At 49.9% G+C, this 21908-nt stretch overlaps 11 protein-coding genes across 11 annotated transcripts; 6 read left to right on the top strand and 5 right to left on the bottom strand.

The window, feature by feature from the left end:
• Positions 1 to 793: 793 nt before the first annotated feature.
• On the bottom strand, positions 794 to 1981 carry N7529_004546 (uncharacterized protein; the record flags this gene model as incomplete). Its single annotated transcript, XM_057240073.1, has 5 exons — positions 794 to 1089; positions 1146 to 1340; positions 1387 to 1500; positions 1552 to 1695; positions 1744 to 1981. The coding sequence occupies 5 exons, from the start codon at positions 1979 to 1981 to the stop codon at positions 794 to 796; spliced, it is 987 nt and encodes a 328-aa protein (XP_057099368.1).
• A 359-nt stretch (positions 1982 to 2340) lies between these two features.
• On the bottom strand, positions 2341 to 3180 carry N7529_004545 (uncharacterized protein; the record flags this gene model as incomplete). The annotated part of the gene is made up of 2 exons (XM_057240072.1): positions 2341 to 2864; positions 2922 to 3180. 2 exons carry the CDS (start codon positions 3178 to 3180, stop codon positions 2341 to 2343), a joined length of 783 nt encoding a protein of 260 aa, XP_057099367.1.
• A 619-nt stretch (positions 3181 to 3799) lies between these two features.
• Positions 3800 to 6342, top strand: N7529_004544 (GH92 family glycosyl hydrolase; the record flags this gene model as incomplete). The annotated part of the gene is made up of 2 exons (XM_057240071.1): positions 3800 to 5703; positions 5751 to 6342. Coding segments are annotated over 2 exons (2496 nt in total), but the record flags the coding sequence as incomplete, so codon positions are not given.
• A 533-nt stretch (positions 6343 to 6875) lies between these two features.
• Positions 6876 to 7742, top strand: N7529_004543 (flavin-linked sulfhydryl oxidase ERV2; the record flags this gene model as incomplete). Its single annotated transcript, XM_057240070.1, has 4 exons — positions 6876 to 7093; positions 7204 to 7332; positions 7406 to 7675; positions 7727 to 7742. The coding sequence occupies 4 exons, from the start codon at positions 6876 to 6878 to the stop codon at positions 7740 to 7742; spliced, it is 633 nt and encodes a 210-aa protein (XP_057099365.1).
• Positions 7743 to 9059: 1317 nt separating this feature from the next.
• Positions 9060 to 10817, top strand: N7529_004542 (LYAR-type C2HC zinc finger protein; the record flags this gene model as incomplete). Its single annotated transcript, XM_057240069.1, has 3 exons — positions 9060 to 9080; positions 9161 to 9283; positions 9387 to 10817. The coding sequence occupies 3 exons, from the start codon at positions 9060 to 9062 to the stop codon at positions 10815 to 10817; spliced, it is 1575 nt and encodes a 524-aa protein (XP_057099364.1).
• Positions 10818 to 11595: 778 nt separating this feature from the next.
• Positions 11596 to 14889, top strand: N7529_004541 (putative NF-X1 finger transcription factor; the record flags this gene model as incomplete). Its single annotated transcript, XM_057240068.1, has 1 exon — positions 11596 to 14889. One exon carries the CDS (start codon positions 11596 to 11598, stop codon positions 14887 to 14889), a length of 3294 nt encoding a protein of 1097 aa, XP_057099363.1.
• A 441-nt stretch (positions 14890 to 15330) lies between these two features.
• N7529_004540 (uncharacterized protein) lies at positions 15331 to 15705 on the bottom strand (the record flags this gene model as incomplete). The annotated part of the gene is made up of 1 exon (XM_057240067.1): positions 15331 to 15705. The coding sequence occupies one exon, from the start codon at positions 15703 to 15705 to the stop codon at positions 15331 to 15333; it is 375 nt and encodes a 124-aa protein (XP_057099362.1).
• A 420-nt stretch (positions 15706 to 16125) lies between these two features.
• Positions 16126 to 17204, top strand: N7529_004539 (ATP11 family protein; the record flags this gene model as incomplete). Its single annotated transcript, XM_057240066.1, has 2 exons — positions 16126 to 16298; positions 16352 to 17204. 2 exons carry the CDS (start codon positions 16126 to 16128, stop codon positions 17202 to 17204), a joined length of 1026 nt encoding a protein of 341 aa, XP_057099361.1.
• Positions 17205 to 17323: 119 nt separating this feature from the next.
• Positions 17324 to 18230, bottom strand: N7529_004538 (uncharacterized protein; the record flags this gene model as incomplete). Its single annotated transcript, XM_057240065.1, has 2 exons — positions 17324 to 17963; positions 18052 to 18230. The coding sequence occupies 2 exons, from the start codon at positions 18228 to 18230 to the stop codon at positions 17324 to 17326; spliced, it is 819 nt and encodes a 272-aa protein (XP_057099360.1).
• Positions 18231 to 19193: 963 nt separating this feature from the next.
• N7529_004537 (alpha/beta hydrolase) lies at positions 19194 to 20281 on the bottom strand (the record flags this gene model as incomplete). Its single annotated transcript, XM_057240064.1, has 4 exons — positions 19194 to 19353; positions 19403 to 19528; positions 19582 to 20094; positions 20145 to 20281. 4 exons carry the CDS (start codon positions 20279 to 20281, stop codon positions 19194 to 19196), a joined length of 936 nt encoding a protein of 311 aa, XP_057099359.1.
• Positions 20282 to 20583: 302 nt separating this feature from the next.
• pre3 (proteasome core particle subunit beta 1) lies at positions 20584 to 21536 on the top strand (the record flags this gene model as incomplete). The annotated part of the gene is made up of 5 exons (XM_057240063.1): positions 20584 to 20623; positions 20674 to 20719; positions 20791 to 20805; positions 20871 to 21146; positions 21212 to 21536. The coding sequence occupies 5 exons, from the start codon at positions 20584 to 20586 to the stop codon at positions 21534 to 21536; spliced, it is 702 nt and encodes a 233-aa protein (XP_057099358.1).
• Positions 21537 to 21908: the final 372 nt, after the last annotated feature.

Below are 21908 nucleotides of genomic sequence, written 5' to 3'. Positions count from 1 at the left end.
CAGGTTCAGCGGATCCTCAATTTGATGACTGGGCCAATCAAAAATCGCTGTGGCAGATGATCGTCGCACTGTGGTTCTGAATTGGGATTAGCGTGGTTGTGCCCCAAAGTCTCCAGGGTCGCAGTTTTCCTTTTTTGAATTCTTGACGTTGTACTGCTCAAAGCAGAAACCCGTTTGCGTCATTGCTATTTGGTTACTCTATACATTGTACATATATAATATAGGTACATCTTACATACATAAGCAGAGTCATCGCATCATTTGTCTCCCCACCGACTATTTCTGCTGTAGCTCTCCTTACATTTCCACGCGAAAAGTACTCGGTCCGCGGGAAGTCAAAGTTTAATATTATGTTTCTCAGCCACCAGCCAGACAAGCAATTACGGTCGGATCACCTCGAATTCATCTTTTTGACTTTCGCGCGTCCAAATTAACTTTTCCGCGTTCTTATCTGATAATCAGATACGCTGAACCAAGTTTCATTGAACGATGCTGGAAAGCCTTACATACTCTGCTCTCAAATCCCCAGCTAGGGTCTTCGAATAGGCCCACTCGATCAATTTGAGAGCGCTTGAGGCGCTTCGCAAAAATATTATTTTCACGCATATCTATCGGGCGTCCACGGGCGTGGACCTACGGAATTTTTCCACGGTCCGGTCATTTTGATTCGCCGTTACACATTTCGAGGTTGTTCCACTGACTCGTCCGAGTTCTGATTCCATATAAATATATTGTTATTTGTTCATCTCTTTACATCTATAATAACTGCATCGGCAGGGTTCCCACTATCTATCTAGTGGCCAACCATAGCCTGATGCACAGCACCGTACCTATTTCCATGCGGCTTAGCAGCATCGATAATCTCACGCATTGCTTTCTTCTCCTCCTCACTCAATTCAATATCGCGGGAAGCCCAGTTTTCTTCCAGACGAGTCGCCTTAGTAGTTCCCGGAATAGCAATCATTCCCTGGGCAGCAACCCAAGCAAGTGCAATCTGACTGATCTTGCAGCCCTTGCGAGCAGCAAGCTTCTTAATAGCTTCCACGATCTCCTTGTTCTTATAAAAGTTGTCTCCTTGGAATTTCGGAGCTGGAGAAATCATTAGCAATTGGGAAACCTGGTTGGCAAAGATTGCGATGACTCACAATTGCGGCGGAAGTCATCAGGAGCAAAGTCGTCAGGCGAGTTGTAGTCGAAGTTATCGACGAGCCAACCGTGTCCTAGGGGACTGTATGCGACGTAGGCGACGCCGAGCTCCTTGGCGGTCTCGATCAGGCCGTCTGTTTCATGCACAGTCTCGAAGGCAGAGTACTCGGCCTGCACGGCGTCGATCTTGGCAACTGCGGAAGTTAGTAGAGGATTTCGAGATTTGTGAGCCTGACTTACTGGAGTTGGCCTTGCGGAGTGTGGCAGCCGAGCATTCCGAGAGTCCAATGTATTTTGTTTTTCCGGCCTTGCGGATCTCATCCAGAGCCGGGATAGATTCGGTAAGAGGAGTGTCTATTACAATCAGTAAAATTAAACGAGATTGCATAGTTCTTTGGGACTCACTAGGGTCAATGCGATGCAGATAGTACAAGTCAGGAGCGAAGCCAAGTCTTTCAATGGTGCCGTCGATATACTCCTTGATGTGCGAAGCGGAGTTTGTGACCTTGCCGGCTCCTCCGAAGACGTCGAAGCCACACTTGGAAGCAACTAAACTGTGTTAGTCATATTCGGATTTGGTCGAAAAGGAGGACTCACTGAACACCTTGTCGCGGACATTGTGCTTTCTGATAAAATCTCCAAGAAGCTTTTCGTTCACGCCGGCTTGGTAGACAACAGCGGTATCCCAGAATGTACAGCCGAGTTCAATTGCCTTCAGTAGAACTGGCTCGGCTTGTTCGAGGCTCAGGTTAGAACCGAGACCGAAGCTTAGGCCCATTGCGCCGAAGCCGGGGGTTGGGACCTGGATGCTGCCAAAGGGAAGTGTTTGGACCATGTTTGCTGATTGGTATTGAATGATTCGTATGGTGTTTTGGGTAGAATTTGAGATATGATTCAAAAAAGGTCGGAATGAGCTGAATTTATATCAATTGCCTTGTGCGCTAACTTGTTCACTATTCGGAATTAACGCTCGATGATTACTACTTAATGTGGGTCGTGCTTAGTTTACCTCCATTTCTTAACTCCGTTGATTCTGATTTGCAGTGTGTGTAGTGTGGCAAATAATGATGCAAGTACTGTGTACAGAGTAGATTTATATGATAAAATAGCGAATCAAAAAACCAAATCTAAAATATTGTAGCGCATCGAGGAAACAACGTATTCAAGATAAAAAAATGTTTATTCTCCCAGCCCTCAGATACGCTGCAAATCTTCCCCTTCAAAACAATCAATCCCCTCTTTCACACACATCTCCACTGCATGTTCAATACAATCATCACCCTGAACCAAATCATACCATCCATTTGTATCATCGCGAGCAAGTAGACTAGTTGCTACAGCAGCAACATCCAAGATCTTGACCTGACCCAACGTCGGGGTCCTTCCTAGCTTGACCCGCCCTGTGGACGGCCCTGTCAAAAGCCAACTTGGTCGCAAGCTGATTGCCTGAAAAGGTAACCCAAGGCGTAATTCCCGGGCTTCAGCCATAGCTACGAGATACTCGTCAGCTTGGATCTTGGCATCTGCGATATCAGGGTACGAAGATATCTCTTTCTGCCAGTTTTGAACGTCTTGTTTTCCCCACCACGGTGCGGCATTTCTTCGCGAGGAGGGGAATGATATCATTAGGAACTTTTTGACGTGTGGGGTCTCGGTGGAGGCTTTGATTATTCTTTGGGCTGCGTTGCGGTCGATGGTGTAGGTGTTCGGGAATGAACCTGTTTAGTGTGAGTTGACTAGCCAGTGGAGTATCTTGCTCTAGATATAAGGCTTACCTGCTGCAAACACAACAATTGTTGGTTTGACAGTCTCGATAATTTTCTTCGCGTCGTCTGAGGTTTCGAGGTTTCTCAGGTCGAGATTTAGGACATTGATGCTTCCTGGTTGACTTTTGCCTATCTGGATGAGATTGTCTTTCTGGTGGATATTCCGGATGGTACTTGTTACTTTCCATGACCTGGCAAGCATCAATGCAGTCATAGAGCGGGCAATTCTTCCATTGCCGCCAAATATGAGAACATGTTCTTGTTTCATCCTGATAGTCTGTAAAATACGGGACAAACGGAATTGATAGATGAATGTGTGGTATATCCAAATCAATTAAAAGAGCACTACGAGTGTTTGCTCTATTTTGTATCGAGCATTGGGCCTACATTTGTGTCTCATTGTTTAATGCTTAACTCCGTTGAGTGGGGCGTCATCAACCCCACAGCCCTCACGGCTTTAGACTACATTATTATACTGTACAATGCAATGTTTTTAGTGCATTAGCCATCAAATATACGTTGATTATTCAATGCTGGTCTGTGGAATATTTTAAAGTAAACCGATCGAGGGATGTGCTCTAAACTCAGTGGGATACGCTCCTCGGAATACTTCTATGAGAAATATAGAAGAAAATACCATGAACTCGATGTCTCAATTGGGTACAATTAATATCCGATAACTCTGTCTCACGTTTGATCTTTGTTCACTCCAAATTTTCCTGGGACCAGTATCGTTGCAATAACACAGCTAGAGCATTCAAAATATCAAAGCTTAGATTACACGGTACTACATCAAACCTCCCAAATACATTGACTATAACATAGATATACTAACCCCGCACGAAGGTCTTGTATCCAGCACTAACACCATTTAGGCTGTCGATCGCATGAACAATGCGACGTTACAAATACGAAAACTCCTTGCAGAAGGCATGCACGCCTTCTACCTCCTACCCTCATCGCATCAACACACAGATCTACAACGCGTCCCCACGCGCGTTCCAATCCTCACATTCCAAAGCGCCATGGCAATTCTACAAACCCTATCCAGTCTCCTACTTCTCCACCATGCACTAGGAGCAACAGCAGCCCAGGATGACCTCCACTATGTCAATCCTCTAATCGGGTCAACAAATGGCGGCAACGTCTTCACAGGCGCAAGCCTGCCGTACGGCATGGCCAAACCCGTCGCCGACGTCGACGGCCAGAACACAGGCGGCTTCTCGACTGACGGTAGCAATGTCACTGGCTTCTCGCACATGCACGACAGTGGTACAGGTGGGAACCCTTCTATGGGTAATTTCCCATTGTTTCCTCAGTACTGCAAGGACAATCTTGTGGATAATTGCAAGTTTCCCAAGTCTGCACGCGCTACCCACTACAAGAATGATTCGGTAGTTGCCGTGCCAGGGTACTTTGCCTTAACGCTTGAGAGCGGTATTCGAGCTGAGATGACGGCTGCGCAACATGCGGCGCTGTACCGTTTTGTTTTTCCGGGAGGGAAGGCCGCTGATGGGAGTGATTTAAATCCTTTGATATCTTTGGATTTGACAGATCTATGGGACAGTCGGCAGAATGCTTCGATTAGTCTTGATGCTGGTAGCGGTTGGATGAAGGGCAATGGGACTTTCTTGCCGAGTTTCGGAGCTGGCTCTTACCAGTCTTACTTTTGTGCTGAGTTTGTTGGCGCTGATGTTAAGGATAGTGGGATTTGGGTCAATGATCGAGCTGGGTCGGTGCAGCAACTATTTGTCACTCGTGGTTTTAACAACTTTTATCTTCAAGCTGGAGGCTATATGATCCTTGATCCTCCCCATGATAAGACCGTGACTGTGAGAGTCGGTGTTAGTTTTATCAGTACGGAGCAGGCCTGCAAGAATGCCGAAGCAGAAATCCCAGAGCCGCAAAGTGCGTTTGATTCTCTGCGCAAACAAGCTGAGGCAGCGTGGAGTCAGAAGCTCAGTCCTATTAAGGTCACTTCGGGTGGTGTCAGCCATGACATGCTAAGCGCCTTCTGGAGCGGTGTCTACCGGACTATGCTATCACCCCAGGATCTGACAGGAGAGAACCCACTATGGAAAAGCGACGAACCCTACTTTGACTCTTTCTACTGCCTTTGGGATGCCTTCCGAGCGCAGCATCCATTTCTCACCATTATTGACCCCCAAACACAGTCAAAGATGGTCCGCAGCTTGCTGGACACTTTCAAGCATGAAGGATGGCTACCCGATTGCCGCATGAGTCTGTGCAAAGGCTGGACACAGGGTGGCTCCAATGCTGACGTTGTTTTGGCTGATGCCTACGTCAAAAACCTTACTGGAATTGACTGGGAGCTTGCCTATAAAGCAATGATCAACGATGCAGAAAACGAGCCGCTTGAGTGGTCGTACGAAGGACGTGGTGGTCTCCAGAGCTGGAAACATCTTAGCTATATCCCGTACCTGGACTTCGACTATATTGGCTTTGGAACCAATTCGCGAAGTATCTCTCGGACAGTCGAGTACGCATACAATGACTACAGCTTGTCGGTGGTGGCTAAGGGCCTCGGTAAGACGGACTATACCACCTACTTGGCGCGGTCTGGCAACTGGCAAAATTTGTATAAACAAGACCAAATATCATTTCTTCAGAATGGGACAGATACTGGCTTTGTTGGCTTCTTCCAGCCGAAATACATCAACGGGACATGGGGGTATCAAGATCCAATTGCTTGCAGTGCTCTGGCGTCGTGGTGCTCTCTTACCTCGAACCCTTCAGAGACGTTTGAATCTAGCATCTGGGAATATCTATTGTGCGTATTATTCTTCTCCCAGAAATATCCAAGCTTACACTTTTCAGTTTCGTTCCTCATGACATGGCAAAGTTAATCACGATGGTCGGCGGCCCAGAGTCCTTCGTTTCTCGACTGGACTACTTCCATACCTCAGGCCTGGCGGACATGGGTAACGAACCTGTCTTCCTGACTGTGTATGACTATCACTACGCCGGACGGCCAGCTCTATCCGCCAGCCGAGCCCACGCTTACATCCCATCTTCATTCAACGCCACGCACAGCGGCCTACCCGGCAACGATGACTCCGGTGCCATGGGATCATTCCTAGCATGGAGCATGATGGGCCTCTTCCCCAATCCCGGTCAAAACGTCTACCTAATCATCCCTCCATTCTTCGAGGCCATCGCAATCACTCACCCGGAGACAAACAAAACTGCCACAATTCGCAATATCAACTTCGATAATACCTACAAAAACATATATGTTCAGAGTGCCACGCTCAATGGAAGACCCTACACCAAGAGCTGGATTGGACATGAGTTCTTCGCGCAGGGTATGGCGCTTGAGCTGACGCTCGGGGGCAAGGAAAGTGACTGGGGTACACGCAAGGAGGACTTGCCTCCAAGTTTGAGCGACTCGGTCATTGAGGTGAAGGGGATGTAGGTAACTCCGCGGGAAGCTTTGGCGCTGCTTTGGTTGGGCATTTCGCCAATGGATAGTTTGCTACGTGGCGATCTGTTAAACCTTCTGTGCATCCAGGCTAAACCCTGCGACTTCACAGTTGAAACACCGGAGCACATCCGACGTAGGTCTGGATGATCTGGATGATCTGGATAGTAGTCTATGTTGTAAGCTCAAAAAATTACAATCAAAAATCAATTGTCGGAAGTCTATAACATCATGGTAAATCTCATAGCGATCACAATGATGTGAAGAATAGACTGTAGTTGATAATATGAATCTCCAGATCTCCGATCAACCTGGTGAGCGGCCACGAAACCCATTAGTAAGCTAAGTAAACCTCCAGGGCTCCAGGCCTAGACACTGGATCCCTTTCCAATCCCTTTCAGTTTCAATTCTCGAGTCTCCAGTTGAAACAGTATTTCTCACCTTCGAAAATATTCCCTGTTCACTAATCCCAGGTGCTCCCGCGATCGGACGCTTGGCGACCTTCCTTCCCACCACCAACCATGGCGAACCGCCAACTCACCCGGCGCATCATCACCAGCGCAGCGATCTCACTATGTCTAATCTTCTTCCTCTTCATCCGGCCACAAGGGCCTCCAAGCCCCGCCATCCGCGCCCCAGGCCACATCGACCACTCCGCGCCCGCGCCGGGAATAAGCATCCAAGAAAGCACCCTGAAGGGGGGCGTGGTGATGCCGAAGCTAGGCAATGCGACAGTCAAGTAAGCAAGCGCAAGGGACAGAACCGTTCATTTCCCCTTCAATGAACTTGAAAACAACACGTCAAACTGTGAGTGACACAAATCGCTGACCGGGCATTGGTCCCCTCCAGGGCTGAATTGGGTCGTGCGACATGGAAGTATTTCCACACCGTCATGGCGCGATACCCCGAAAAACCCACGGACGACCAGAAGGATGCCCTGCGCTCTTACATCTACCTCTTCGCTAGGTTATATCCTTGGTAATTTATGCTTGCTTCCGCCGCGCGTGCTTTTGTGCGGACGAATCGAATCGCGGACTAACAACTACAATAGTGGAGAGTGTGCTGAACATTTCCAGCAACATCTGCAGAAGTACCCGCCGCAGGTATCGTCGCGGAATGCCGCTTCCGGTTGGGGTTGCTTTATTCACAATGAGGTCAATGCTATGCTTGATAAGCCGGAATTTGACTGTGCGAATTTGGGCGACGCCTATGATTGCGGTTGCAATGAGGAGGAAGAGGGTAAGAGGGCAGAGGGATCGGCGCCGCGGTCTGGTGCTGATGCGGAGCGGGATGGGCCGGCTGTGGAGATTTCGAAGGAGGCGTGAGTGATGCTGGGGCGGATACTTGTGCTTGATTGCTAATGTCGATTTAGGACTACGCGCGGTTGACGGGATCCCCCTCTTATGCAGGTTTTCCTACGCTCCTGGACTGCTTCCTTGGGGTTAATTTGGACGCTGGATTGTCCCTGTGGAGCTGGTCTCCTTGTACAGTAATAGAATGTCGATTGACAGTATCAATATCAATATACCCTTATGTTTTGCATGTGCAAGTGGCTTCTGGCTGAAGAGGGGGTGGGGGTCCATCCCATGGCGCGATATCGTAGTATCGATCTAAGTATGCACGTTTGATTAAGTCTGGTATTTGCCATTCTGTCTTGGGTCTGATTTTGAAGACTCCCATCGTCTAAGATATAGATCCAAATAGGTATCTATTCTATATCTTGGAGCAAACATAACGTGAAGCATTAGCAGATAAATCTATGAATACTCGAATGATTATTGTATAGATATCAACCAGCTATCCACCAGCATAAGTGAGCAATGTACTAAACCAACCTGTATCTGACCTTATTTGCCGATCCCACCAAGCGCACCTGAACAAAAGATCATCCTCCCCGGTGATCAAATAGCGCGCATGACCCAACCAGCCTAGCTAGTATATCCCTGAATGGCAAAGCAGACTAACCGGCGTAATCCGTCGCTCTAGACTCGATTTTTCAACAGAAGCACCGATTAAACTTTTGAATACTCTGAGCTATCAGATATCTGTATAATCGCCCATGATACTAAGTTCAGTCTCATGCCAATATGTCCCAAATCCCAAATCCCAAAAGAGTAAAGACGACTGTACATCGTGGATTTTGTTCAAGTAGCCGAAAGGGATGAGGTTTGAGTTTTGTCCAAGAATAGTCTTAAGACACGACTTCTCCGCGCGAGAACAAATGAAAGGTTGGGGTCTCCTGACAGGGTGCAACTCAGCTAATGCTTGATAACGAGATCTGCAGGTTTAGTCGCGTTCACCTGAAACACGATTTCCAGATGTATGGTGAATTTTTGGTTTCTTTTTTTTTTATTATCATACATATATATTTATACATTCAACTCTATTATTTCTTCTTCTTTTGAATCAAAACACATCTGCACCGGTCAAATTCTCCCAGTGCAAGAATTATATACATCCCAAAACAGCTTAGCGTTGGCCCAATCCAGACTAGTCAATCGCGCGCGCGCTTCGAAAAAAAAAAAAGGAATTTGATTCTTTTTTGGATACATTGGTTTGCTTCTTTGCGCATAACTTGACATCTTTCAAGGGATACCGCCCCTCATATTATCGCGTAACTTTGCGCATTTTGTTTCTGGGTTTCCCACTTGATCCATCTTTTTGATCCTTGCTGCTTGTTTGCGCAAGCGATCTCATATAACAACATGGTTTCTTTCTCTTGCGAAGTGAGTAGGATTCTTTATAAGGCGCTTACATGTTTTGTGGCTATGCGCATACGTGAAAAAGATGCTGACCATTATGATAGGCCTGTGGTGATGTCCTCACCAAGAAAAAGCTCGACCCTCATCGCGGCCAATGTCGCGGCGCTTCCTTCACCTGTATCGATTGCATGGTACATTTCTATGGAACCGAGTATAGAGCTCACACGGTACGTTGGAGTCTTGCCACATAATGTACTTGGACTTGTGGGCCTAGGCTCCCAGTTGATCCAAGTCAAGGGAGGCACGGGCTAATGAGGTCGACCACTGCAGTCATGTATGAGCGAGGCGCAAAAATACCAGGGTGCTCTGTACAAGGAGAAGCCGACCAAGAATCAGAAGAAAGGTCAGAACAACCAGAACAACCAAAAGCAGATCGCGAATGCGAAACAAAACCCCAACGGCCGCCACCAGCAACCCCGTGTGGAGGATGGCTCAGATGGCGAGGGTCTCAAGACCGTTCTTCCCCCTCCTGCTCCTACACCCCCACCTATTGATGAGGTCCGCACTCCCGCTCCGGCCAATGACAAGCCTGTCAATGTGTTCGACTATTTGGTCGCCGAAGAGACCCCGAACGCATCCAAGGTCACTCTTGCCGAGCCCAAGGAGCAGATGACGATGAAGACCAACGCGAAATCAGTATTCGAGCCCAGTGAGTCCCTGGCTCGTTTCGAGGCGAACCCTACTACGGATGACGAGGGTAAGAATTACGACGTGGCATACAACGAGCACGGCTTTTCCTATGGCGCCGGTAGCATTCCCCACTCGAACTCGCCCCCTAACATATCAACAGAGTTCGTCACCCCCGCACCTAAGAAGAAGAAGGACCGCAAGGAGAAGGCCCCCGGCACCGTCAGCGAGAAAAAGCGCAAGCGCGGCCAACCAGAGGCCCTCAGCACTCCCCGCGAGGAAGTCGACACCCCAATGATGGAGGCCCCTTCAAGCATTATCAACAATGCCGGCACCCCAATGCTCAAACACTCCGGTCTCACCGGCGGCTTAAACCGCATGATGCGCTCGCCCTCCCCAGGCGACGACAGCCCGGAAACCCACCGCCGCGCGTACCAAGATACCTCATCCCCGATCAAGCGCAGCCGTCGCAACGGCAAAGAAGCCAACGGACACGGTGACTCAGGCCTTGGAATCTCGATGAAGAACCGCGCCGAGCGTCTCGTCTCCTCAATGTTCGGCGGCTCGGTTGTCTCCAGCACCAGTGGTACAGAACCCAACCACAAAACTGTCGTCCGCGCCCGCCGCGGCAGCGACTCCAGCGCTGAGGACCAGCTCGAAGTCCGCAAAAGCAAGAAGTCGCACCGCTCCCGCGCCTCTCCCGAAGAAACCCGCAAATCCAAGCGCAAGAGCAGCAACCCCACCGACGACAGACCCACCCGCCGCCTGAAGCAGATCGACGAGCGCCGCGGGTTAGCGGACTCGACCAGTCACCAGGTCACAGTCTACAACCAGTCGAAGCAGCCTGCGCGTACAGATGAGGATCTGCAGCGTGAGCTCGCCCACCACTTCCTTTCATTTGTGCCGAGCGGTGCCGCTGCCGAGCGCGGATTCTCGATTAACAAGACGCTGAAGCGTTTCCACCGCGATCTCTCGGGTGATGATCGGGAGCGCAGACTTGAGGATGAGAAGGATCTTTGGAGGGCTTTGCGGTTGGGACGGAATGATCGCGGCGAGATTGTGGTTTTCATCTAAAAGTAAGTGGGTTGTATGATCAAGATTCGATGGGGTTTGTGGTTTGGGTTTTATGAGATGAATGGGCTGGTTTTCTGCATAGCGCCATGTTTCTTTTGATGCGCATTTTGTTCATATTAATGTGGGACGGACTAAATTGCATTGATAATGTCTACCTTGACTTGGTCTGTCTTTTGTAAGATGTCTCTGGTGTGTCTTGCGTCTCGATTCGAGTCGGCGTAAAGGGTCAAACTTGTTCACTGGATTTCAACCTCGGCGGATGCCAATGCTCTGGTTCTCTTTGTTATGTTGTATCAGACTGCTTCTATAAGTGGACCCATACAATGAGACACGTGTTAACCAACCAGGCTTGTCAATTCCTTTCACTTCAAGGATTCTATACGACATGAGTCAATCGCATAGATCGTCGACCCACATCGAACCCACCTTGGAAAATGAGTCATGTTATGTAATTCCTGACTCACTTACGTCACCGCCTAACACCCCACCGCCTTATTCTGCCGCGTGGAGAGCTTTTATCGCCTTCTAGATAATTCGTTGTGTTGCTATTTCCTGATCGTTGTTTTTAGTAGGCTATTGCCTTGATTTACTTTCAATTTCCCTGGTGCTGGGCTTTTCTTCACTCCTTTCTTGATTCTCAGTTTCTATATTTCTAGTCAGGACCTCTGGTCGATCACATTTATCAGCCATTCAGCCCACCATAGCGCCGCGTGAGAAAATAAACCGCACGCATATGAGCACGCCAGGAGTGCTCAGTCAGACTCTACCTACCTCGGTCATGTCAGCACCACAGGCGGAGGCCTCCGCTCCCAGCGGGTCACGACCCCCACGTTCAAGACCGAGACGCAGAGCGCGGGGTTCTGCGAACCCGGACGGACAGACAAGGCCCGGTCCTACAAGCGAGCCTCAGGCTCAAGGAGCGACACAATCGCAGCCTACACAATCCCAGCCGTCGAACACAACCCCCCAGCCTGGTCAGCACAATGACTCGCGCTCACAGAGAGGGAGGAACAGAGATGGAAGAGGGCGGAGACCAAGGAACAATGGACCGCCGCGACAAACCCAGGGTCCAAGTGCCGGACCAAGTGCTGGACAGGATATACGGCCAGATGCACGAACCCGCGGCATGAGAGCGCGGGGTTTCGAGGCCCAATTAACAAGGCCAGACCAGGACTCGAGTGGTGCCCCATTGGATGTTGCAGAACAACTTATCGACAACTCTCTCAGGGCTGATGTACCAGACTTCGTACCGGGAATGCCGCCCTCCCAACGCGGACCACCCTCGGAATCTGTCGTGTCTGCTAAAGGCAAAGCGAAAGCTCGGGCAAGGCAACCACCGAAGGTCACGATGAAATCCACAGCCGATGATCTGGCTACCAGAATCCACGAGGATATTGCACACAATCTGTACGAATGCCCCATTTGTTGCAGCGAGTTGGGTCGCAGATCTAAAGTGTGGTCTTGTGAGCTTTGCTGGACGGTCTTCCACTTGAGCTGTGTCAAAAAATGGTCCATGAATGAGGGCGCTTCGGCGCAGAGGGCTTCGGGCCAGGAAGACGGGCAGGAGAACTTGACGCCTCGCGCTTGGCGTTGTCCTGGTTGTAATCTTTCGCATCAGAATTTCCCTTCGAATTACTCTTGTTGGTGTGAGAAGGAAGTCGACCCTAAGCCATTTCCTGGTCTACCTCCGCACTCTTGTGGTCAGACTTGCTCGAGACCTCGTAAGGACTGTCCCCATCCTTGTGATACGACTTGTCATGCTGGTCCGTGTGCGCCTTGTACTGCTATGGGACCGACTCAGGATTGTTTCTGTGGTTTGAATTCTTCGACCAAGCGATGCCAGGATACGGATTATAAGAATGGATGGAGCTGTGGTGAGATTTGTGGTGAGCTTCTTCCTTGTGGAGAACATACCTGCCCTCTGCCGTGCCATGAGGGGTTGTGTGGAGGCTGCGAAGTCAGCATTGAGGGTCGCTGCTATTGTGGCAAGCTGCAGACAGAAATGCTGTGCAAGTCCAAGGATGACGAAGAAGATAGTCGAGTTGCTCGTGAGGATGGCTCGGAGGAGGAATGGACCGGCTGCTTTGGTTGCGGAAAGACTTGCAACCGCCCCTTCGACTGTGGTGTACACACATGTCAGAAGGGCTGCCACCCTCAAGAGTCGCAGCCTGCACACTGTCCACGATCACCGGATGTTGTTCTTGACTGCGCCTGTGGCAAAACACCGCTGTCTGAGATTCCTGGATACAAACCCCGGACCTCTTGCGAAGATCCAATCCTGAATTGCCAAAAGCCATGTGGTAAGAGTCTTCCATGTGGTCATCCTTGTGAAAAGCTGTGTCACATCGGACCTTGTGGTGCCTGTCTGCTCAAAGTCGACATCAAATGCCAGTGCGGTCGTACCAGTAACCGGACCATTTGTCACCAAGGTCAGATCCAGCCTCCCATGTGCCCACGCCAGTGTAAAGCAACTTTACACTGCGGTCGACACACATGCACGGAGCGGTGCTGTCCAGGAGAGCAGAGGGCGAACGAGCGCCAAGCTGCACGTCGTAAGCTCAGGCCTCATCTCCGCCCTGCTGAAGAGGATATCGAGGCAGAGCACATCTGTACTCGCGTGTGTGGCCGAACGCTGAAATGCGGAAGACACACATGCCCAGAGCTTTGCCATAAGGGTGCCTGCAATACCTGCAGAGAGGCAGTATTTGAAGAGATCTCGTGTAATTGCGGAAGATCTGTTCTATATCCACCGCAACCATGTGGTTCGAAGCCACCTGCTTGCCATCATCCATGCGAGCGTCCAAAGCGATGCGGTCACCCTCAGGCCGCGCATACCTGCCACACAGATGAAGAGAACTGTCCCAAGTGTCCGTTCCTAACCGAGAAGCCGTGCCTGTGCGGCAAGCGGGTATTGAAAAACATCCCTTGCTGGCTGTCCGATGCACGCTGCGGACAATTGTGTGGGCAGCCGCTCAAATGTGGCTCTCATTTCTGCCGGAAGGATTGCCATCGTCCGGAGGATTGCGAAGACGCAACCAAACCATGTACTCAGGCCTGTGGAAAGAACAAGACGATCTGCGGCCATCCATGCACAGAGCAGTGTCATGCTCCCTACGCGTGTCCCGAAACGACACCATGTTCGTCTAAGCTCGCGGTGACATGTAGCTGTGGACGACTCCGACAGGAAAGACGCTGCAACGCAGCCAAAGCCGTGACATCCAAGGGCCAGATCCAGTCGCCTCAGCGCAACCCCGATCTAACACCATTGGCCTGCGATGATGAATGCACGCGCCTAGAGCGAAACCGCTCACTGGCAGGTGCTCTCGGCATTGACATCAACCAAACAACCACGGCGCAAACCATCACAGCCGAGAACCTCCCGTATTCAGAGGAGACCCTGAACCAATACATCAAGCTCGCATCATCCGTGCCCCTATCAACCCTCCAAACATACGAGACGAACCTGCACTCCCTAGCAACAGCAGACAAAACCACCCGCTCCTTCCGCTTCCAGCCCGCAAAGCCGACCCTCCGCGCATTCGCGCACTCCTTGGCCGCAGACTGGGGCTTCGTAACAGAAAGCCACGACCCAGAACCGCACCGCCACGTCTTCGTACTGAAACCGGTTGTCTGGACCCCGCCCCTTTTCGGCACAGGAAGCGGCGCGACAATAGGCATCGGCGGCATGAGCGTGCGCGAGTGCGTCAAGATGCGCGAGCGCGAACGCTCAAAAGAAGCAGAGGCCCGTCGCATCGCTGCTCTCGAGGCAAAGGCCGCCCGCGAAGTAACAAAGGCGCAGGCTAGTTCTGGTGATGGCGGTTGGGCGCAGGTTGCGTCGAAGAGTCGCGGTGGAAGTGGAGCTAGCACTAGGAGTGGGACACCTGTTCAGAACTCTTGGGTTAGTAAGTCTATTTATGCGGCTCTTGATGATGGGGCGAAGAAGGAGCGGCTGGTTCTGAGGTCTGGTGTTGGGGCTGGGAAGTCTTTGCGTGCGAAGACGCCGCCTGCTGAGGTCGTGGAGGATTGGGAGGAGGCTGAGGAGGAGGCTGAAAAAAGGAAGATCAAGAGGTGATGGTTGATCAGGAGTTGGGACAGGGTAATGAACAGGAGACGGTTCGTGAGGACCCTGTGGACCTGGGACCTGGATCTGGATTTGAGGTTGAGGCTGGGGCCGAGCTGCAGAATCAACGCACTCAGGCTGACGCTGAGGCTGAAACTGAGCCAAAGGAGGATCAACACGCTGAAGCTGATGCTTCTGCTGTAACTGATGTCGAAGTCTAAACTTTCGATTTGATGATTGATGACTTGAAAACAAAGACTTCACGTTGACCATGTCTCATTACTCCCATTTGCATGATATTGGAGTTCTATACATATCATATCTCATATGAGATGATGATGGATCTGTTTATTTGACTGAGCACACAAAAAGAGAATAGCTAAACAAAAAAACACTTCAAATCATCACCCATCTATTTCCCCGTAAACAGCCCCAGCAACGACCGATCCCGCTCTACTTAGCTGGCATAATCTTAACAAACTGCAAACAACCCTCCTTCGCAGCCTTATATGGCCCATGCTCCATGCCAGGGTATCTATACGCATAGGCACCGATACCCCACGACTGCTTGAGCGAAAGATCCTCGAGGCCACCGCGCAACGTGCACACTTCTTCAATGTAGGTGTGTGTTATTTGGTCGGTCTGTGCCGAGAGCGTATTTGGCTCCCACCATTGCAGCACGGCTTTTTCTTCTTCGGTGCCGTTTAGCATAAACTCCCACACGCCTGGTGCGATTGAGTACCATGGCAGCGCGGAGGGGCAATGGAGTGGTGTGCCGACTGGCGGGTGTGGTGGTGGAGTAGTGAATTCTTTTTGTTTGAGTGACATTGTTGTGGTAGTGAATTGGATAGAGATCGAATGATTGATGTATTGAATAAATGGTTATTTAAGGAGATGAGGAGTTGGAGAATTGAGAAAGTACACCTGCGTATAATGTAATTGAGGGGACATAACTATACTTAAGGTTTATAGTTGGGGTCATAAAGTGCTGACAAATTGGGCCATTTGCTCCCAAGAGTTGTAGCTGGTGAGTTCTGTAGTGTAGTCAAGGGTCTAATAACTGAATAGTACAGTCTTTTTATTCATTGAAATCTTCTCTGTAGCAATGTTTTCATTGCCAGTTGCTCAAGTATAAGATTGACCAGGCACGATAACAGCTTACGTCAGGGATTATGTCATCTCATATTTTCCGGGGAGATCTGAATCGGACCTCAGGACCTTCAATTCATTTGACTCCCAAGACTCAAAATGCCTTTCAGACTGCAGGGTTTCCAGTCTACTCTCAGGAGCAACTCCCACTTGCTGCGTAACCAGCAGCGCCGGTGGGCACAAGTCCACGATGTGCGCTTTCTTGCCTCGCACCACGACCCCAAATATGTCGTGGACAAGTATCGCTCCAAGCTAGATCAAAAGGCTAAACAGTAAGTTACTTCGGCAAAAGCCATGCCCATACATGAATTAACACATTGTCTAGGGAGGGCCACGACTCAATCGAATCACTGAAAGAAGCCTACAGCGACAAGATCAAAGACCTTCGCCGCAAAGCATCCACCGTCGCAACTCCAGAGCCCGGTTCCCCAGTATCCACCACCGCCGTCCCAGGCACCCCAAAAGCATTCCAGCCTCCCCCACCTCCCCAGGAATCCAAGACCGCCAAAGCTGCCCGCGCCGTCTCCAGCGACTCCAGCCCCGTCAAGCCCCTCAGCACATACCTGGATGTCGAGAAGATCCGCGCCCTCCCACCCAAAGAGATCGAAGCTCTCTGGCGCCTGCGCCACGCAAACAACGCCCACGCCATCTCTGCCGTAATCCCACTGGAAACATACAACCGTATCATCCAAGCAGCCCGCCAGAACCCGCAGTTCATCCTGCCCCTCCCGCGCCCCCAGACCCCCGAGGAAGCGGAGCAGACTCCCGCAGGCGCAACCGGTACCGCTGCCGATATCCATTTCCTGCAGTGGGCTTTCCACCCGCCCGCGGAGGGCTCCACCTCCTCGCCGTCGAACAATCACACTTCCACGGTGATCTTCACAAACCTGGGCGCTTATAAAATGCACGGCGCGTTTGCTACGCCTCACACTACTATCACGCACCACCTGGATCTGGCCGATGACAAGGGCCTAGTCCTGATGCACGGCCAGATCATCCCCGACGGCGGTGTTTCCGCGCCCGAGGCAACCTGGCTGGTTAGTTGCGTGCAGCGCTTCTATGACTTCGAGGGCCAGGCGAGTGGCCGCAAGAGCGAGCTTGTGCGCATGTTCACCCGCGGTGATGTTGAGAACTTCAAGGTTGAGGAATTGCTTGAAGAGTCCGAGCGACTCCAGTAAGCTCCCGGCCTGGACTTGTATTATATGTAGTATTTGCCCTCCCCTGGGCTGTTCTTATAGATCGAAACTAGAATACTGTGCTCGGTAATGAAATGGCATATTCCACGACCTGTTTAATCTCAACGTCTAATAGCCCAAAACGTCATCTGCTTCGTCGTATCGCCTTGCCAATTCCCCGATTCTTGTGTCGCAGACTCATACTCCTCTAACTGGCTATGCACCTCCCACCCAGCACCCCAAAGCTCGCGAATTGTCACCTCGCTATGCCGAAACATATCCCACCCAAGACTCTCCATGAAGAACGGCCCGCCCTCCAGCGCAGCGATATGTCGTCCGAAAACAACAGACCCAGCACGCGGGACGAGTAGCTCTTCTAGTCGCGAAACGATAACCCGCTGCTTTGCCAGATTAAACAGGTGCAGGAAACTGCCCAGGTAGATTATATCAATGGATCCCTTCCGCGTAGCGAGAAAGTCTTCGTCGAAAATACTACCCGTAACGAAGTGCGCTTGCAACGACGCTCGATCTTGGAAAAGCTCGTAGCCTAGTTGTAGGAAGCTGGCTTCGATGTCGGCGCCTATGAGATTCGAGGATGTTCCTGTGTCGAAGGCTAGTTTGCGGAGATCTTGGCCGAGACAACAGCCTAGATCGAGGAGGGTTTGGCCTGCGCGGATGCGGTTGAGGATTTCAGGGTATATTGGAGAGAGGTGGATGCTGAAGTTCAGGAATTTAAAGAGTCCGATGCAGGGGTATGGGTGGCTTTGGGGTGGATATTTAGTGTCTTTGTTATGTATGGATGAAAATATACATATATAGATTTCTTCCAAGGTTGTCTTGCATTGCTTACATCTGCCATGCTTTCTCGCGGACAGCAAGTATGTGTGCTTTTACTGCATCTTCTGTTTTGAGGTCCGTGTATCGGAGGAAGAGGTCCTTTGTTGGCGTGGGTAGTTGGATTAAGGTTGGTTGATACCATGCTACTGCCTTTGAGGTTTGGGCATGGGGCTGGTATGTTGGGGTAGCCATGGTGTGAAAGATGGATGGTTGATGGGAAGGGGATATTGAGTCGAGAGCTGATACTAGGCAATGTTGTACTGCTTACACGGTCCCCTCGGCTATCTGACACTTGGACACTTACATGGTAAGTAGGTTTTGGAAGCTTGAACTAATTCCCCTATTGGTCAATGGTAAGCTCGGATGCTTACGTTCTAATGTTCATGTCAATGCTATCGTGGGTTTGACTGTCTCATGGATATGTTTCTGAGCTATGAGTGGACATTAACCCTTTTGTTTGCCTCTTGGCCCAGGCCAGCAATGTTGTTCTGTCTGCAGGCTTTCTTGGTTTTAAGATAATATTGATAACAAACACGATCCTTCGATGTTACGCATCGAGGAAATTTTCGAAACATCAATCAAAATTATATCACATTCGTACCATGACTTTATCAGTTGAGAGTTGCACATAAATAAGTTGGACAGGTCCAATGAGCAAAGCAAGCAAAAGGTCCAGGGAAACATACATGCCCAGCGCTCGATACTGAGCCCCTGTAAACACCGAGAGCAGAATGATGCCAGTCAAAAAGCGTACAAGAAGAATTGAACAAAAATAGAACATAAAGAAAACAGGAAGAGAGCCACTCTCAATTCAAGGGACACTTCGCCCTGGTGCTTCCGGGCCAAGGAAAAAAGGTCATCAGACCTGTATACGCCATCAAGGGTAGCCTTAGTCATTAAGTGGATGCAAAGTAAAAATTGTGTCTTGATTGCGTGGCAGAGGGTATCATGGTCATAATTGACAGTGTCAATTGAATCTTGTGTCACAAGAGTCAAAACCAGAGGTCTAGATTGGCTGTCGAGAGTGTAGCGTTGGAAACAAGCTTGAAGTCTTTGCATTCGGCAAAGAAAGGCGTTGGAGAAAATCGTGACGGAGACCGTAATGGTCAGTAGCAGGCATTTAGGCCTTAGACAAATTGAATAAATTTGCCAGCTTTAGTCTTTACGACCCAGCACTTCCTCGGTAATGAAGGAAAGAATGTGTTCGAAGTAACCTGGCTCAGCAACGGAGTCATTGTGGCCACCGTTGGGTAGTGTGCGCCAGGTTTTAGATTCGGACTTGCAAACGGCAAATAATTGTGTCATGTTGGACGGACTATGAGAGATTAGCGGAGGCCAGACGGCCTAGGGGCAAACAAACTTACGGCACAAGCTCGTCCTTAAGCCCACTCAGGAAAAGAACAGGGGTTTTCACTATTTTCGGCAGAACATCTTCACTTGTCCAATATTGATGGCAGAAGCGAGCGAGATACCGCGCTGGAGGGAAGACACTGATTCAGAATTAGCAATCTCGTTCAAAAATAACAACCACCAGAATACCCACTTTGGGATCAATTTGCGAATGCTCAGGAAAGTGTTCTCCAGGATTAGTCCAGCGATATCACCCTGCTCTTCATTCTGCGCAACAAGGTTGATAGCGACTGCACCGCCGAGACTTTGTCCGTAAACAACAATCTCCGTGTCTCTCGTCTCGGGCCGTTGTCGCAGGTAATCAAGGCCAGTCTGAGCATCAACCTTGAGACCCGCCTCATCTGGCGTTCCGGTTGACATTCCATACCCCCGATATTCCAACAAGAAAACATTGCACCGAAGTGTATTCTGTAGGGCTTGGGCGATGGGCACGCGGTGGCCAATGTTTCCAGCGTTGCCATGGAACATCAAGACAGTCACATTACGAGAAGATCGAGTTGGTTGCTGGCGCAGAAAGAGAGCATGCAGGGATTCTCCATCAGGAGTGGGGATTTGGAGATCTTCGAAATCGGTGATGCCGAACTGGCGAGGACTGGGTACATTCGTACGCGCATCCACAGGGACGTTGCGGGGATAGATTAGTTCGCTGGGGAGTATGTTAGTGCTAAACAGATGGTCTAGAGCTCCATAGCGTACTTTTGCTTAAAGTAAAGCAGTCCACTCGCAACCACAGCCAGACCAGATGAGGCCAGAACGGGTAGTCGCATGAAATGCGCAGCATTGTTTGCCAGAGTGCTGATGCTCCAAGATGGAGGCGGAGGAGATTCCGACATGGCCTTAAAATGGAAGAGAATTTGTGTAAAAGAAAGACTGATATTGGGAAATTTTACAGGTTAAAAGGCCAATGCCAAAGACATACAGGAAGATCAGTACAGGAGCTAGAGACAAGAGGTTTTCAGGAGGTTCTCGCGGGGGGAAAGTTGATAAGTCAACTCTGTTCACCGCCCGAGCCGCGTTATTGAGCTTCTGCCTTCATGATAGCATCACTCTCCCTTACCTTCAACTGTCTTCCTTGCCGCATTATCTGTTTCTATTGTTTTTTATTCCAGCATTTCAAATCCAATTTCATCACAAAATGGTTTCTTCTCACGGTCCATCAGGAATGCTGGGTGAAGGTGAGAGAGCTATCGTCATCCGTTGATAGCACCTAGCTAACATCTCACAGATGGTATTCACGTCGACATGAACCACCTGAAGTCTGGCGAGGTCAAGTAAGCTTAGACTCCATTGATACTATTTTCTCTGAAGCTATGTCACATGTACTAATCTTTCGTTTGTTTAGCTTGGGTACCTCGATGTGAGTTGAGCTGGAGCTCTCGAACCTTAACCATCCCCCAACATATCATTAACACCGCATATCAGCATGGCAATCAACTTCAAAGACGGTGTCATTCTCGGCGCCGACAGCCGCACAACCACTGGTGCTTACATCGCCAACCGAGTCACCGACAAATTGACACAGGTGCATGACACCATCTGGTGCTGCCGCTCGGGCTCCGCGGCCGATACCCAGGCTGTGGCCGACATCGTCTCCTACCATCTCAACATGTACGGCGTAACGAATTCCGAGGCTCCAACTACACAGGTGGCCGCATCGCTTTTCCAGGAACTGTGTTATGAGAACAAGGACGCACTGAGGTCAGTAGCTTTCCGTTTTGAATGATTGTTGACAGGCACCATGCTGATATCGGGTGTTTGAATAGTGCGGGTATCATTCTTGCCGGATGGGACGCACGACACGGAGGTCAGGTGTACTCGATACCTTTGGGAGGATCCCTTCACAAGCAGTCTTTCGCTATCGGTGGTTCGGGCTCCACCTACATCTACGGTTATACCGATGCCCACTGGCGGGAACAGATGACAGAGGAGGAAGGTATCGACTTTGTGCGGAGTGCTCTGCAGGAGGCAATCAAGTGGGATGGTAGCTCTGGCGGTGTCATTCGTCTGGTGGTTCTGACCAAGAATGGTGCCGTGAGACATCTTTACCTGCCAGACAACGGCTACACTGGGCCAGGCGTGACGAATTAATAAGTTCTTTTTCTAATATTGCGTCAATCGAATGAAATGGGTTCATGATTTCAGTCTGCAATTAATACAGAGATATGGCTCGACAGGACATATCCGACAGAACGAGTCTGACACCACACATTCAAGGATCATCAAAAGCTATCAAGGAAGGCTATAAACAATTGACTGGTTCGTTACTGGATTGCCCAGGCGTACTCGAGTCTGACATCATGTAGTAAACAGAAAAGAACAACGCATCAAGTCAAAGTAGACATGCAATTAAAACCTGTCACATATGATTATCTGCAGGTTTAGCTATATTTGAGATCTTATTCTTTAACTAGTCATTAACCAATTCTTGTATTCTTATATTCCGAGGTTCTTACACTCTTT

Source organism: Penicillium soppii (genome assembly GCF_028829465.1).
Source record: "Penicillium soppii strain IBT 18220 chromosome Unknown utg000004l, whole genome shotgun sequence".
NCBI classification, from domain to species: domain Eukaryota; kingdom Fungi; phylum Ascomycota; class Eurotiomycetes; order Eurotiales; family Aspergillaceae; genus Penicillium; species Penicillium soppii.
This window is presented reverse-complemented; position numbering and strand designations above follow the sequence as displayed.